This window comes from Acartia tonsa, chromosome 3 (assembly GCF_053477335.1).
Source record: "Acartia tonsa isolate MP-2025a chromosome 3, ASM5347733v1, whole genome shotgun sequence".
NCBI lineage: Eukaryota > Metazoa > Arthropoda > Copepoda > Calanoida > Acartiidae > Acartia > Acartia tonsa.
The window spans coordinates 3,482,046-3,494,346 of record NC_137262.1 but is presented as its reverse complement, the minus strand read 5'-3'; the positions used below and the strand labels follow the sequence as shown (position 1 = coordinate 3,494,346).

Here is a 12,301-nt window from a genome sequence, read left to right as displayed (position 1 = left end):
ATACAGAAATTATATATTTAACTGAATAATATTTACAATGAATGTTTACTATATATATACAACAGATTATAACAATGGTTAGGTTTGAAGGGGGTGTGGGACGCAAGGGCTTAGCTCCCGGCGGTAGACAGGCTGTGGGGGCAGCTGTGGTATAAGGGGAGGCAGCGCCTCCCGGTTGTATAATCGCGTGAGGGGCGCGTGATAGCTGCATGTTTGAGCCCCTCCCCACATTTAGGCAGGCCAGTTTGACCGCTGGATAGCGGGGTCAACATCGGTCATGAGATAAATGGTGATATAATAAGATTAGTGCAGAGGGTTTGTTATGATAAGTCACAGCGTAGCAATTCTGTAAACTGCCCGTCCGTCTGGCTGTCGTATTACCACAACCTCCCCTTCAAGGGTTGCGGGGCTCTCGAGCCACCAGGCCTTGAACCTGGGGATACGACAACCTATGTCTGCGCAGGACGGGCTCTTCCTGGGGCACAGCTCGGTGGAGGACAGCTCTGGCTATACAGGCTCCGCGAGACACTCGCTGCTCGGTCTGGCTGTGGTTGGATATCAGCATTGTCAACTCCCGGTTGGCTTCCAGCCGTGGGTTAGCGACGGCCAAGCCCCGTCGTTGGAAGTTTTGCCTCGTCTGCAGAACTAACTCTGTCTCGGCTGGTAACTGGACACGGAGGCCTAGGCTAACTCTGGAGGCTCCCAAGGGGGGAATAACGATGGAGGCAGGCGCATAAAATTCCATGGGGGCGCCTGCTTGGTCTAGGTTGCTGGGCCTCCTAGCTCCTACTCTGATGGGGATGGCTGTCATCAGCAGGGGGCACATTGCTTCAGCTTCGTCCTCTGGGGCCGCCTCTTCCATCGCAGTGGCCGCCTCTCCTCCTGCAGGCTCGCTGCTGGCCAGCAGGTTCTCCATGTCAGTATCAGGGTTCCAGATGGCATCCCTGGGTGGCTCTGGAGCTGGCGGCGGCGGCGGTGATTCGTTGGGTTGATGCTGCAGGTTCTCTTCTATCGGGTCACGATCCTGGCCGCTAGGCTGTGGGGCGGCTGCGGCTGGCTGGTACACTGGGAACTGTCCTGGGTCACTAGCTGGCGGCGCCGCAGCTCCAACCGGCAGCTCGGTGGCATCCTCGTCGCCGTCCAGGTCGCCTTGAATGTCTGTTGGAATCTGATGGGCAGTCACATCTCCAGTGTATTTGCGCAGTCGGCCTACATGCGCGGTGACTTCCGAGATCCTGGCGGTTGGAGAGGCAGGTTTGATGACATAATGGACGTCTGTAGCTTGCCGCACTACCTTCCAGGGGCCAGTCCATCTCTTGGTAATCTTGGCTGCCTTCCCTGGCACCAGGCGGGGGGCCAGGTACCAGACCAAGTCTCCAACCTCGTACTTGGCCGTGCCTTCGTAGGCTGCCGCGCTCCTCCGGATGGTTCCCTCCTCTCGCTGCTGGATGGCGTCATACACTGCATGGTAGCGTTGCAGGAGAGCTTGGACGTTGGCTGGAACCGAGGCATATTCTGTGTCTGGCAGCCGGAGCACCATGTCCACCGGAAGTTTGGCCTCTCTCCCAAAGTAGGCCAGGAACGGGGTCACGCCGGTGGTTCTGCAGGCCTTGGTGTTGTAGGCGAAGGCAATGGCAGGCAAGTGTGGCTCCCAGTTGTTGTCGTCTCTGTCTAGGAACAGACGTATGCCTGTGTTGAGCGTCCGATGGAACCTTTCCACTCGGTTGGACTGCGGGTTGTAGGGCGGTGGATGTGTCAGGCCAATCTCAAGCTTGGAGGCCAGCTCCTTGAATACCTGGCCGGTGAACTCCATCCCGTTGTTGGAGTGGATCTTCAGGGGGCATCCGAACGTGGCCAGGTGGCGGTGCAGCAGGGCTTCAGCCACCGTGAGGGTGCGCTTGTTGGGGATGGCGTAGAGGCTGACAAACCGGCTGAACTCGTCTTGACAGGTGAGGATATAGCGGTTTCCAGTTGGGGTCTCTGGCAGCGGCCCCACCAGGTCAATAAACAGGACTTGCTGTGGATACCCCTGGCGGGAGGGCACATGTATTCCTAGCTTCAACCTTTCCTTGGTAACCTTCTGGACACACTCAGGACAAGTCTGAACCATCAGGCGGACGTCACGGGACAGGTTGGGCCACCAGAAATGCATGGCGACGCGGGCGATAGTAGCGTCCATTCCAAAGTGCCCGGCCATGGGGGTCCCATGGGCTAAAAAGAACGCGTCCTGCCGGAGGGCCGAAGGCAGCAGGTATCTTGTTCTTTCCCCTGTCAGGGTCTGGTCAGTGGTGGTGAGGCAGCCATGCTCATCAAGTCCCAGGGCTGTGAAGCGGCTGGCGTACTGCTGCTTGTCTCGTTCCTTGCCGCGCAGCTCAGCCTTAGTTGGGGCTCTGCCATCAGCCACCCACTGGCGGACACGGAGCAGGAGAGGGTCCTGTGTCTGGGCTTCTAATACTCTAGCCGGATCCAGTCGTGCGGCAGGGGGCCGGCTAGCTGCGGACTCCCCTAGCTGGCAAAGGTTGTGGATGTACTCAGCCTGCTCTGCTAATTCTTCAGCGGTAGCTGTTGGCATTTTGGCGTCCTCCCGGCGGCTGAGGGCGTCGGCGTTGGTGTTCTGGGTGCCAGGACGGTGGCAGACAGTGAAATCTAGGGCCGCTAGCTCCTCCTGCCAGCGGGCCACCATCCCTGTGGATGTGTTCAGCGACTTCATCTGTAGCAAGGCTGAGGAATCAGTGTTGATCTGGAAGCTGCGGTAGGACAAGATGCCGTGAAATTTCCGGATTCCATACATAATGGCGGCCATCTCTCCCTTCCAGGACGGGTAGCGAGTCTCGGGGTCGGTTGTCTTGCGCCCCACGGCGGCAATCAGCCTCTCCTTGCCGTCCTGGCATTGACTCAGAATGGCAGAGATGGCGCGGCTGCTGAAGTCTGTGGTGAGCTGGAATACCGCCGGCAAGTCAAACCTGGGCGGCGCTCGGATAGGGGCTTGGCGGAACTTGTCCTTGAGCTGTAGCAGCTGGGCTTCCATCTCAGGCGTCCAGGCTAGGGTCTTGGCCGTCTTTTGCCGATTCATCTCGTAGGTGAGGTCGGCATACTCTGGGATGAACAGGCGGTAGTATCCAAAGAACCAGAGCCTAGTTCCGAACTCCTTGAGAAAATACCCTCCTAGGTTCAGAGGGTGTGAGAGATTCCGTACCACAGTCACGTGGTACAGATGGATTATAAGGGTGTGTGAGACTGCCATATATAATTCTTTCAATTTTCCTATTACCTGGAGGGGCTGGCCTTCCTCGTTAGCAGTCAGGATTTGGGTGTTGTCTGGAATCAACATGCGTTGCACGCCCATTGCGTGCATGAGGTTGGGGTTGGCAGAAACTTCGGTGGTGGCCGAACCACAGCTATGGTGGTATCGCTTACCATGGTGGCTTAGCCTGTAGCTTCGAATCACTAGAGCTTATCAATTATCACTGGGTCAACAATTTTATATTTCTTTTTATCACTTGGTTGACATTTATACACACTTATGTGTTGTTATCACTAGGAGCTCTAGGTGTGATTCTGGAAGCACTGGCAGCAGGGAATGTCCGTCCTGCAAGGTTCAGAGGGGTGACGGCGGCAGGGAATGTCCCGTCCTACAGCGCCGCTGGTTCGAATCCTGAAAATGGCGGCAGGGAATGGCCCGTCCTACAGCGCCTCGGGTTCGAATCCTGGAAGGCAGCGGCAGGGAATGTCCCGTCCTGCCGTGCCTGTGGCTCAAATTCTGCTATCCGTCGCAGTGGTAGGCCTTACTTGTGTGCTGAAGCTTCGCAGCCACACATTGCCTTCTCAAGGAGACCAGCACCCAGCTGTCTGTCTCGTAGGTTTGGCCTGGGTGTCCTGGGGCTTGTCCCAGCTACACTTGCCAATTTAGACTCAGTTCTGTAGCCGTTTGAGCTAAATTATCCGATTACCGTGGCTGCGCACCTAGCGCTACTCCTACACGGTACGGAAAAAGCGTCTTAACTGGCGCTTTTAGCAGGCTAAATCTGCTTGCCGTAGGCCAAAGGCCCACATATTGCGTTCAAAATGATGGAATTTCGACCTAAAAAGGCCGTCTCACGGGTCAGTTGGCTTCTCAGTTGGCGGCTGATTGTCCCCTTACTTGCCAAAGGGTCCAATCAGAGGTAGAATAGGCTAATTTCTGTAAGGCTCGATTGAAACACGCTGACACCAAGATGTGGTAAGCCGAACGTTTCAGCTCACAGGGTTGCGAGTTCGAGTCCAACGAGCCTTAGCCTTGAATTATTCTACCAAAACAAACTAGCAGGATTTAGTCATACAGAAATTATATATTTAACTGAATAATATTTACAATGAATGTTTACTATATATATACAACAGATTATAACAATGGTTAGGTTTGAAGGGGGTGTGGGACGCAAGGGCTTAGCTCCCGGCGGTAGACAGGCTGTGGGGGCAGCTGTGGTATAAGGGGAGGCAGCGCCTCCCGGTTGTATAATCGCGTGAGGGGCGCGTGATAGCTGCGTGTTTGAGCCCCTCCCCACATTTAGGCAGGCCAGTTTGACCGCTGGATAGCGGGGTCAACATCGGTCATGAGATAAATGGTGATATAATAAGATTAGTGCAGAGGGTTTGTTATGATAAGTCACAGCGTAGCAATTCTGTAAACTGCCCGTCCGTCTGGCTGTCGTATTACCACAATATGATTATAACTTCTGTACAGAAATATTTACATACAGATTCTTAGAATCTGTAATTTTTGTTGGAAAACATCTAAAAAAATGAACAAAGAAAACGTGGATATATTTGTCGTCCATTGAGGTTGATAATATGGACCTCATTTATTGGTCATTTCGTTCATCCAAACGGCGGAGATAATTAAAGTCCCTCCACTGATTATGACGTCATACGATAAACTAACCAATGAGAGGCCAGCATAAATTTTACCATTGGTCAATTACAGTGTAGTCTGGCCTCTCATTGGCTAGTCTATCGTATGGAGGGACTTTAATCATCTTCCCAGTCGGTAAAGGAAGGATTGGGGAAATGGGGGGATCGGAGGTATCGTTATTTTAGCCAGCCGAAAGTATTACTTACTTTATTAGAGTACATAAAATCTGGAGCAACATCCAAGTAATGTAATATTGATTTATATAAAACTAACTTTAGCCTAATGTTGAGCTAATTTTCAAAAGTCTATTTGGCTCTATTTTTTTTATTTCTTGTAAATTTTGAAAGTTTTAGTAAACGATTGAGATATTGTATTTATAAAACTTTGGGTACCAGTATGATCTGCAATCCAATGTCCCCTCCCTCCCATGTAGTTAGTTTGGATCAACTGCAGTTCACGGTAAATATTTCTGGTAATGAAAATTTCCAAAAGTCTATGAATTTTAAAGGCTGTTAGCTGCCAAACGGCTGAACATACAGATCATGCCTGCACACTGTTTTAAGCGACATAAAAAGGCCTACAAATAATCTGGAATAGCCATAAATCAATAATGTATAATTATCTCGTCGTGCAGAGAGATGCGCGAAAAAGACCTATTTTACGCGTTTTTTCTTCAGTGAAGCTTTCTCTGTGTATCATTGGATCTTGGCTATTCCAGATTATTTGTAGGCCTTCTTATGCCGCTTAAAACAGTGTGTGGGCATGATCTGTACGTTCAGCCGTTTGGCAGCTAGCAGCCTTTAAAATTCATAGATTTTTGAAAATATTTGTTACCAGGAATATATTACCGTGAACTGCAGTTGATCCGTTTGTTTAGTAGATCCGCTACTGCAAATGCTATTTGGCAGAAGAAAAGATTGGTTATGAGACCTGTGAGGAAATTATATTGACATCTTTGTATATATTCTTTTTTTCTGCGATTGTATCACAATGTCCCTTTCCTTTCAAATTACCCAATAAAGTTATCAGGATCCGTGTGCAGTGCACTGAAGTATCTTGCTAACTGCTAACCCGATATGGTTCTCCTTTACATTGCATTTTAGCTCCTTATAGGTCAGGGGAAAGTAAAAAAGTATTTTCTTTTGGAAGGGTGTTGTATCCCTAGAAAAAACCTAAATATCATTTTTTACTTTCAACTAAAATCTAAAATGCTTCCTTTCGAAGATGATTAAAGTCCCTCCACAGATTATAACGTCATACGATAAAATAACCAATGAGAGGCCAGAGCTGGATCTTTAAATCGTTTCAATGGTGCGCCAAAAAAGGGCTCGCCGAATTTCAGCCAATCACAGCGCGTCATTTCGTAAATGCTGTGCTCTTATTGGTGGAAAGTTGGCTCACCCCGATTTGGCGCACCATTGAAATGATTTAAAGATCCAGCTCAGCATAAATTTTACCATTGGTCAATTACAGTGTATACTGGCCTCTCATTGGCTATTCTATCGTATGACGTCATAATCTTTGGAGGGAATCTTCTTTCTCTCCCTTACCAAGTTTAGAGCTGAGACTCAAGCTGTAGTGCCTAGTGGTTGTAAGTATAAATAATTTTATGATTTTGTCATTTCATAAGCATGAACATCATTAATATTTCAACCTTAATGCTAAAAATGTATGATTCGTTTTTATAAATGTGGAACACCTTTTATCTACTTCAATTTAGGAATGGCCACTTTTTTATTGCTATATAATCGACATAAATCATTCAAGTTTTTGTTGATAAAAAGCTTTCAGGGTTTTTAATGTGGTCCAATTTGAAGAAAGGTTATTTTAACCGATACTATCTCAGTTGTAGATTATCACGTATTGAACATCTTTTATATTTGAACAGGATAGCAAATGAAACATTTCTACACCAAATACAATCTTTAGATGACATTTTTTTCAAGTATTTCAGCTGCTTTATAATTATAGTATGTCCGTTAGACATTAAACTTTTTAAAATACACATTGTTTATTGTCATATCCTATTATATAAAGTAGTAAGAGTTTTTTTTGTCTGTCCCGAAGGATCTCGCTAACCGCTGAACCGATATTGTTCTCCTTTACAGTGAAGCTTCTTATAGGTCCTGGAAAGATTTTAAAATATTTTGGGGAGGGTGTGTTCACCCCCCTCCCACCCAAAAATTTTTTTTTAGTTACTCTTCTAAACTCAAATTTAAAATAAGATGATGTCGACTTTTCTCCCTCCTACTTTAAGTTTCCTTAGAGGCTTCTAGGGGCGTAGCCGCTAGTTTACACATAAAATAAGAAATACCTTCAATGCTGTGCTACTTATGCACATAATTGTAATTGTTTTGATACAAAAAAAACAATATACTGTTTTTTAAAAAATACATATTAGACCAGAGGAGCGCAATATCATGACACGCACAAATAATAATTAAGTTTTATATGATTTATCATGCAAGGTTTGATATTGGTTGGATAATTCTAACATGAGCTATCCGTTACAGCTTAAAAAAAACAACTATGTATTTTTTGTATTGTACCAATTTTATTCAAATTGGATTTTGTCCCCAATCTGGAACGTCCAAGAAAGGGGGGGGGGGGGTAACCCACCAAAAATTTGTTGAATTCTTTTATCTTACAACCCCCCCACCCCCCATATAAAATTTACCCCAATTCTGGGTGGGGTAAGTACCTACAGGACCGACACATAAAGGTTTAATAATAGGCCATAAAATAAAAGCATGGGTATCCATATTATAATAGAACAAAAAATTTATAATTCAAAATTGCATTTGGTTAGTAAGTAAGATATATGTACGCACACACATTATAACACACAGACAAACACACATACACAACAAAAGTACACTAGGGTACTACAAAAAAGACAATTAAATATAGGATTTTTGCTTCCTAAATTTTGTTGTTCAAGGATTATTTATAATCATAAAAGAGGTTAATAAAAAATGCAATTTTCACGGTAACACCTATTTTAAAAGCCACACAATATTATTATATAATACAAATCAAGTAATAAACACCTTAAAATCGCTAAGAACATCAAACAATATAAATCATTAGATATCGAAATTGACAATTCATGTTTGTTTTGTAGCACTTCCAAGTGGAAAACACATTTTCAATTTAAAAGAAAAACATCTGTATGACTTGTATTATTGTGTTTATAATCAATTTTAAAAATGGATCAATGTTAGTTTAAATAATAGCCGCTAGGGGTATATATTTAAAGGAAAAAGTAAATAAATTTGGTTGTTTTAACATATAAAATCTCATTAATTTTTTGTTTATTTGTATTTTTAAAATGAAATGATCTACTAGGATTAAGATTTATCATCTATTTTTCAGTAAATTTTATAACTACCTAAAAAAGTAAGAACTGTTAAAGAAGATTTGCTCCTTTCACAGACCAACTATCGTTGGACTCGCACACGGATCGACAAGTGTAAAAAATTCTTAAGGATTTAATTCCAATAAACATAGCAACCTTCAAACTTGATCTTGGTTATGATATACCTATTTAAGTTTTGTGGAGCCTAATCCTCGGCTGAACCAAAATTTTGCAAAGAACGTGTCCTAACTTTTGTGATAAAAAAATAGCTAGTCCGTGTTTTCAGTAAGTAGTAGATGTAAAATGATCCATAGAATTTAGATATACAATCGGTTTTTTGTAGACGCCATATTTTTGAAGAAATTTTAGTTTTTTTTATTGAATTGGTTTTAAGGTACTAAAATGCAAAAAAACGAAGAATTGCCATTATGAACCAAAATAGTAAGTTCTTTAATTTACTTTTTGAATTCTGTTGAGTAATTATTGAAAAAAATCTATTTTGAAAATTTCTTGAAAGATTGATTCGGACCATATGACATCAACCCTTTCTTTATAGGAAAGCCTTGAGAGGATAAGGGCAAGGACAATTGTAAATTTGAATACAGGTGACATGTTATTAAGTTTATAATAAAAACTTCGACTAAAATTACGTATTAAAAAAAGGGGTATAGTCCCTTTCGTGGCAACGCCTCTAAAGGGGCGTTTCGTCGTATTTTAACAGTAAGCTTTAGATAGGTTATTTTATGTTAGATTAAGATAGGTTAGGTGATTGCCCCGCAGGGTTAGGTAATTTGCCACGCATGGTTAGAGCTCACTGCAAGTGCTAGAAAAAGGTAATAATCTACTGTGAAATACAAGCCAAACGAACCTTAAGAGTCGTGTCCAGGAAAGGGACTACAAACAAAACAAGTCTTACCCTATGGTGTGTTGAGTTTCTAAACTGAAGAGAAAACATGAGGTAAAGTCTTTAACATTATCAACACAAGCTTTATGGTTTGGCTCCAAATCTTCTAACAGATCACCTAGATAGATGGATAGATAGATAGATGAATAGCTACATAGATTTAGAGATAGATAGATGGATGGATAGATAGAAACAAACATTATCAACACAAGCTTTATGGTTAGGCTCCAAATCTTCTAACAGATCACCTAGATAGATAGATAGATGAACAGAAATAGTGAATAGATAGATAGATGGATGGATAGATAAAATCAAACATTATCAACACAAGCTTTATGGTTAGGCTCCAAATCTTCTAACAGATCAACTAGATAGATAGATGGATAGATAGATAAATAGATAGATACAGGGGCGTCCAAGCTTTTTATTTTTTTGGGGGGGGGGTAAAAATATTTTAGGGGGGGGGGTAAAATTTTTTTTACCCCCCCCAAAATTTTTACCCCGGGGGTAAAATTTGCTTGGGGGGGGTAATTACCCCCCCTGAAATCTGTTGGCAGGGGTAAATTTAGTTTACCCCCCCCCAAAATTTACCAAAATCGTTTGGGGGGGGTAATCGCCCCTTTACCCCCCCCCCCTTGGACGCCTATGGATAGATAGATATTGATATATAGATGAAAAATAGGTAGATAAATAGATACAAATCGATAAATAAAATCAAATATTATCAACACAAGCTTTGGTTTTATTCTTCAAACAAATCTTCTAGATAGATAGATAAATTAAAAGTAGCATCATATTGTATAAAACATTTTAAAAACCCATAAATTTTAAAATGTATAATTTTTCCTTTTTGATAAATGTCTAATGTTTATTAAATTATATGTAAAGGGTTGGCGAAGGGGAAGGAGAAAAAATTTAAAAAGAGATGGGGAAGAGAACTGGAGGTGAAGAGAAAACAATTTACACAGGGAAGACAAACAACTTATCAAGTATCTTCGCTACTAAAAATTTGTTGCAATAAGAATGAAGTATCCTATAAAATAGAGTAGTAAGTTTTTTTGTCTAGTTTTGATTACTACTGAGTTCTAAATTGTATGGAAGCTTCTTATAGATCCCTGGATGGTGTTAGGCTATTTAATTCTTATTTCTAAGTTTGATATTAGGCTATTTTCATAACTTCTTTACTCTTATTATCTCATAGATAATAGGAGCGCAGCCACTAGTCTATAATACAAAGTAGAATGATGTCTGTCCGTCCGTCTGTCTGTCCCTTAAGACCTTGGTAACCACTGAACCGATCGAATTCTACTCTTCAGGGTATATACCTACTGGTCTGTGGTGGGTTTAGGCTATTTTCTTGGGGGGGTTTGGGACACCACAACGGGCCAAACCACCCAAAATACCAAAAATCCCCCAAAACCGTTTTTTTTTCTCGAAAAGTTCGAAAATAAAGGGTGCACCTCCAAATTTTTTTTTTTACTTATTTTTAATTACCTCATATGGAAAGCTCCTAGAGGCTAGGGGCGAAGCCGCTAGTAATATATAAAGAGAAACATCTCTATGAAGTGGACAGATTAATTATAGCAAAGGATTAATTGATAGTTTTTTGATAGAATTGCATGACAAAAACTAATAAGCAGAAAAAAAGTAATTAATACCAATAAATACTTTTACATAAGATCACAAAAAGAGTTGAATATCATTGGAGAACGAAAGGAAAGAGAGGAAAATGACGCTTTAACACATATTATGTTGAAGACATACGAACGGACTATAATTATAGAACAACTATATTAGATTAGTTTAGTGTAGGAAGACGAAAAAAGTTCCCTAAAAAATCAGCATGTTACGTCATAAAAACGAGGGATTATCCATCTCTTTTTAGGGGTTTTCTTTCCCACTCCTCCTCTCCTCATCCCTTAATTTTTATGACGTCATTAAGGGATACGAATACCTCTATATAAATTGAAAATTAACCTTTCTGTGGATTAAAATTAAAGGCTGAAAATTTTGGATACAGCTGGTCTGAACTAACCAACCATGATTGCAACAAACAAACCCAAACTTTTGATGCAAAGTTTATAAATGTTTTTATAAAACTTTGGGTACCAGGATAATTTCCAATCTAATGTCCTATTCCTCCCTGCTAAAAAGTACGGGAAAATTTAGACGTCCAATGAAATGTTTAATCCTATGAAGATAAATGTTGGATGGATGTAAAAACTGATGAATTGGATTAATTACTTTTTCTTGTAGATTTTCTGCTGAATCCAGAGAATCAATGAAAGTGTTTTCACAAAAAAATGGAGGAAAAAATTAAAAAGTAAAGTACATTTTATGAAAATATAATATAGACGTTATAGACGTGTGGTTTTTTCACTGCCATTGAAGATAGACAGCTGAAATTTTCAGTGAAGTTTCCTATGACATATGTGCATTTATCTATGCCATTTTTTTTGTCCGTCCGTCTATCGGTCATGCTTCAAAACACATGAATCTTATATTTTTTTTTACATAATCTCTCTCATTCTTTTCTCTATAATGACAATGCAATATCTACTCTAAAATTCACTTTTTCTGTTTGTCCATTGCATGATTTTTTTTGTGCTTTACTACTTTTCGATGTTATGATCCTTGTTATTTTTTTTATCAACGAAGGTATTCCGACCGTAGTGTCTGGTATTTTGTCTGACAACCCTGAAATGTAAATCTGTGTTGAATCTGACGAGGAGGAGAGAGTTGAACAAAGGAAAGTTTGCACTGCAATTTCACAAATAGGAAATGTTGCAGCATTACTTATTTCGCCAGTGGACTCTCCCCTCCCTCAACAAGAAAAGGTTTAGCACCAGACCATGACGTCCAAGCTTTTTTATTTGGGGGGGGGGGCATAAAAATTCTTAAGGGATAAGTCATTGAACGATAAAATGATAAACACCATGATGTACTACACCCTCAATTGTGGTAAACAAAATTATCCAACTTTGGTTTTGTCACTGCTTTTTTGTATCACCAATCAAGATCCCAAATTTTTCAGGCCTATGCATGAGAGAACGAAACTTTTAATGCACAGACTAATGTCCCCTCCCTCCGTGTTAATTCTTCAACAATGATGGTTGGGTTTGTGTTTTTCACAAAAAGGATTTTTCTG

General features: G+C 41.9%; 1 protein-coding gene across 3 annotated transcripts in view; it reads right to left on the bottom strand.

The window, feature by feature from the left end:
- LOC145313077 (inward rectifier potassium channel irk-1-like) overlaps nt 1-12,301 on the bottom strand; it is a 118,069-nt gene that overhangs the window by 41,697 nt on the left and 64,071 nt on the right. For all 3 annotated transcript variants that reach the window (XM_080152341.1, XM_080152339.1, XM_080152342.1), the window contains exon 6: nt 9,166-9,271. In XM_080152341.1, the coding sequence (XP_080008467.1) occupies nt 9,166-9,271 (106 nt within the window). The remainder of the gene's footprint in view (nt 1-9,165; nt 9,272-12,301) is intronic.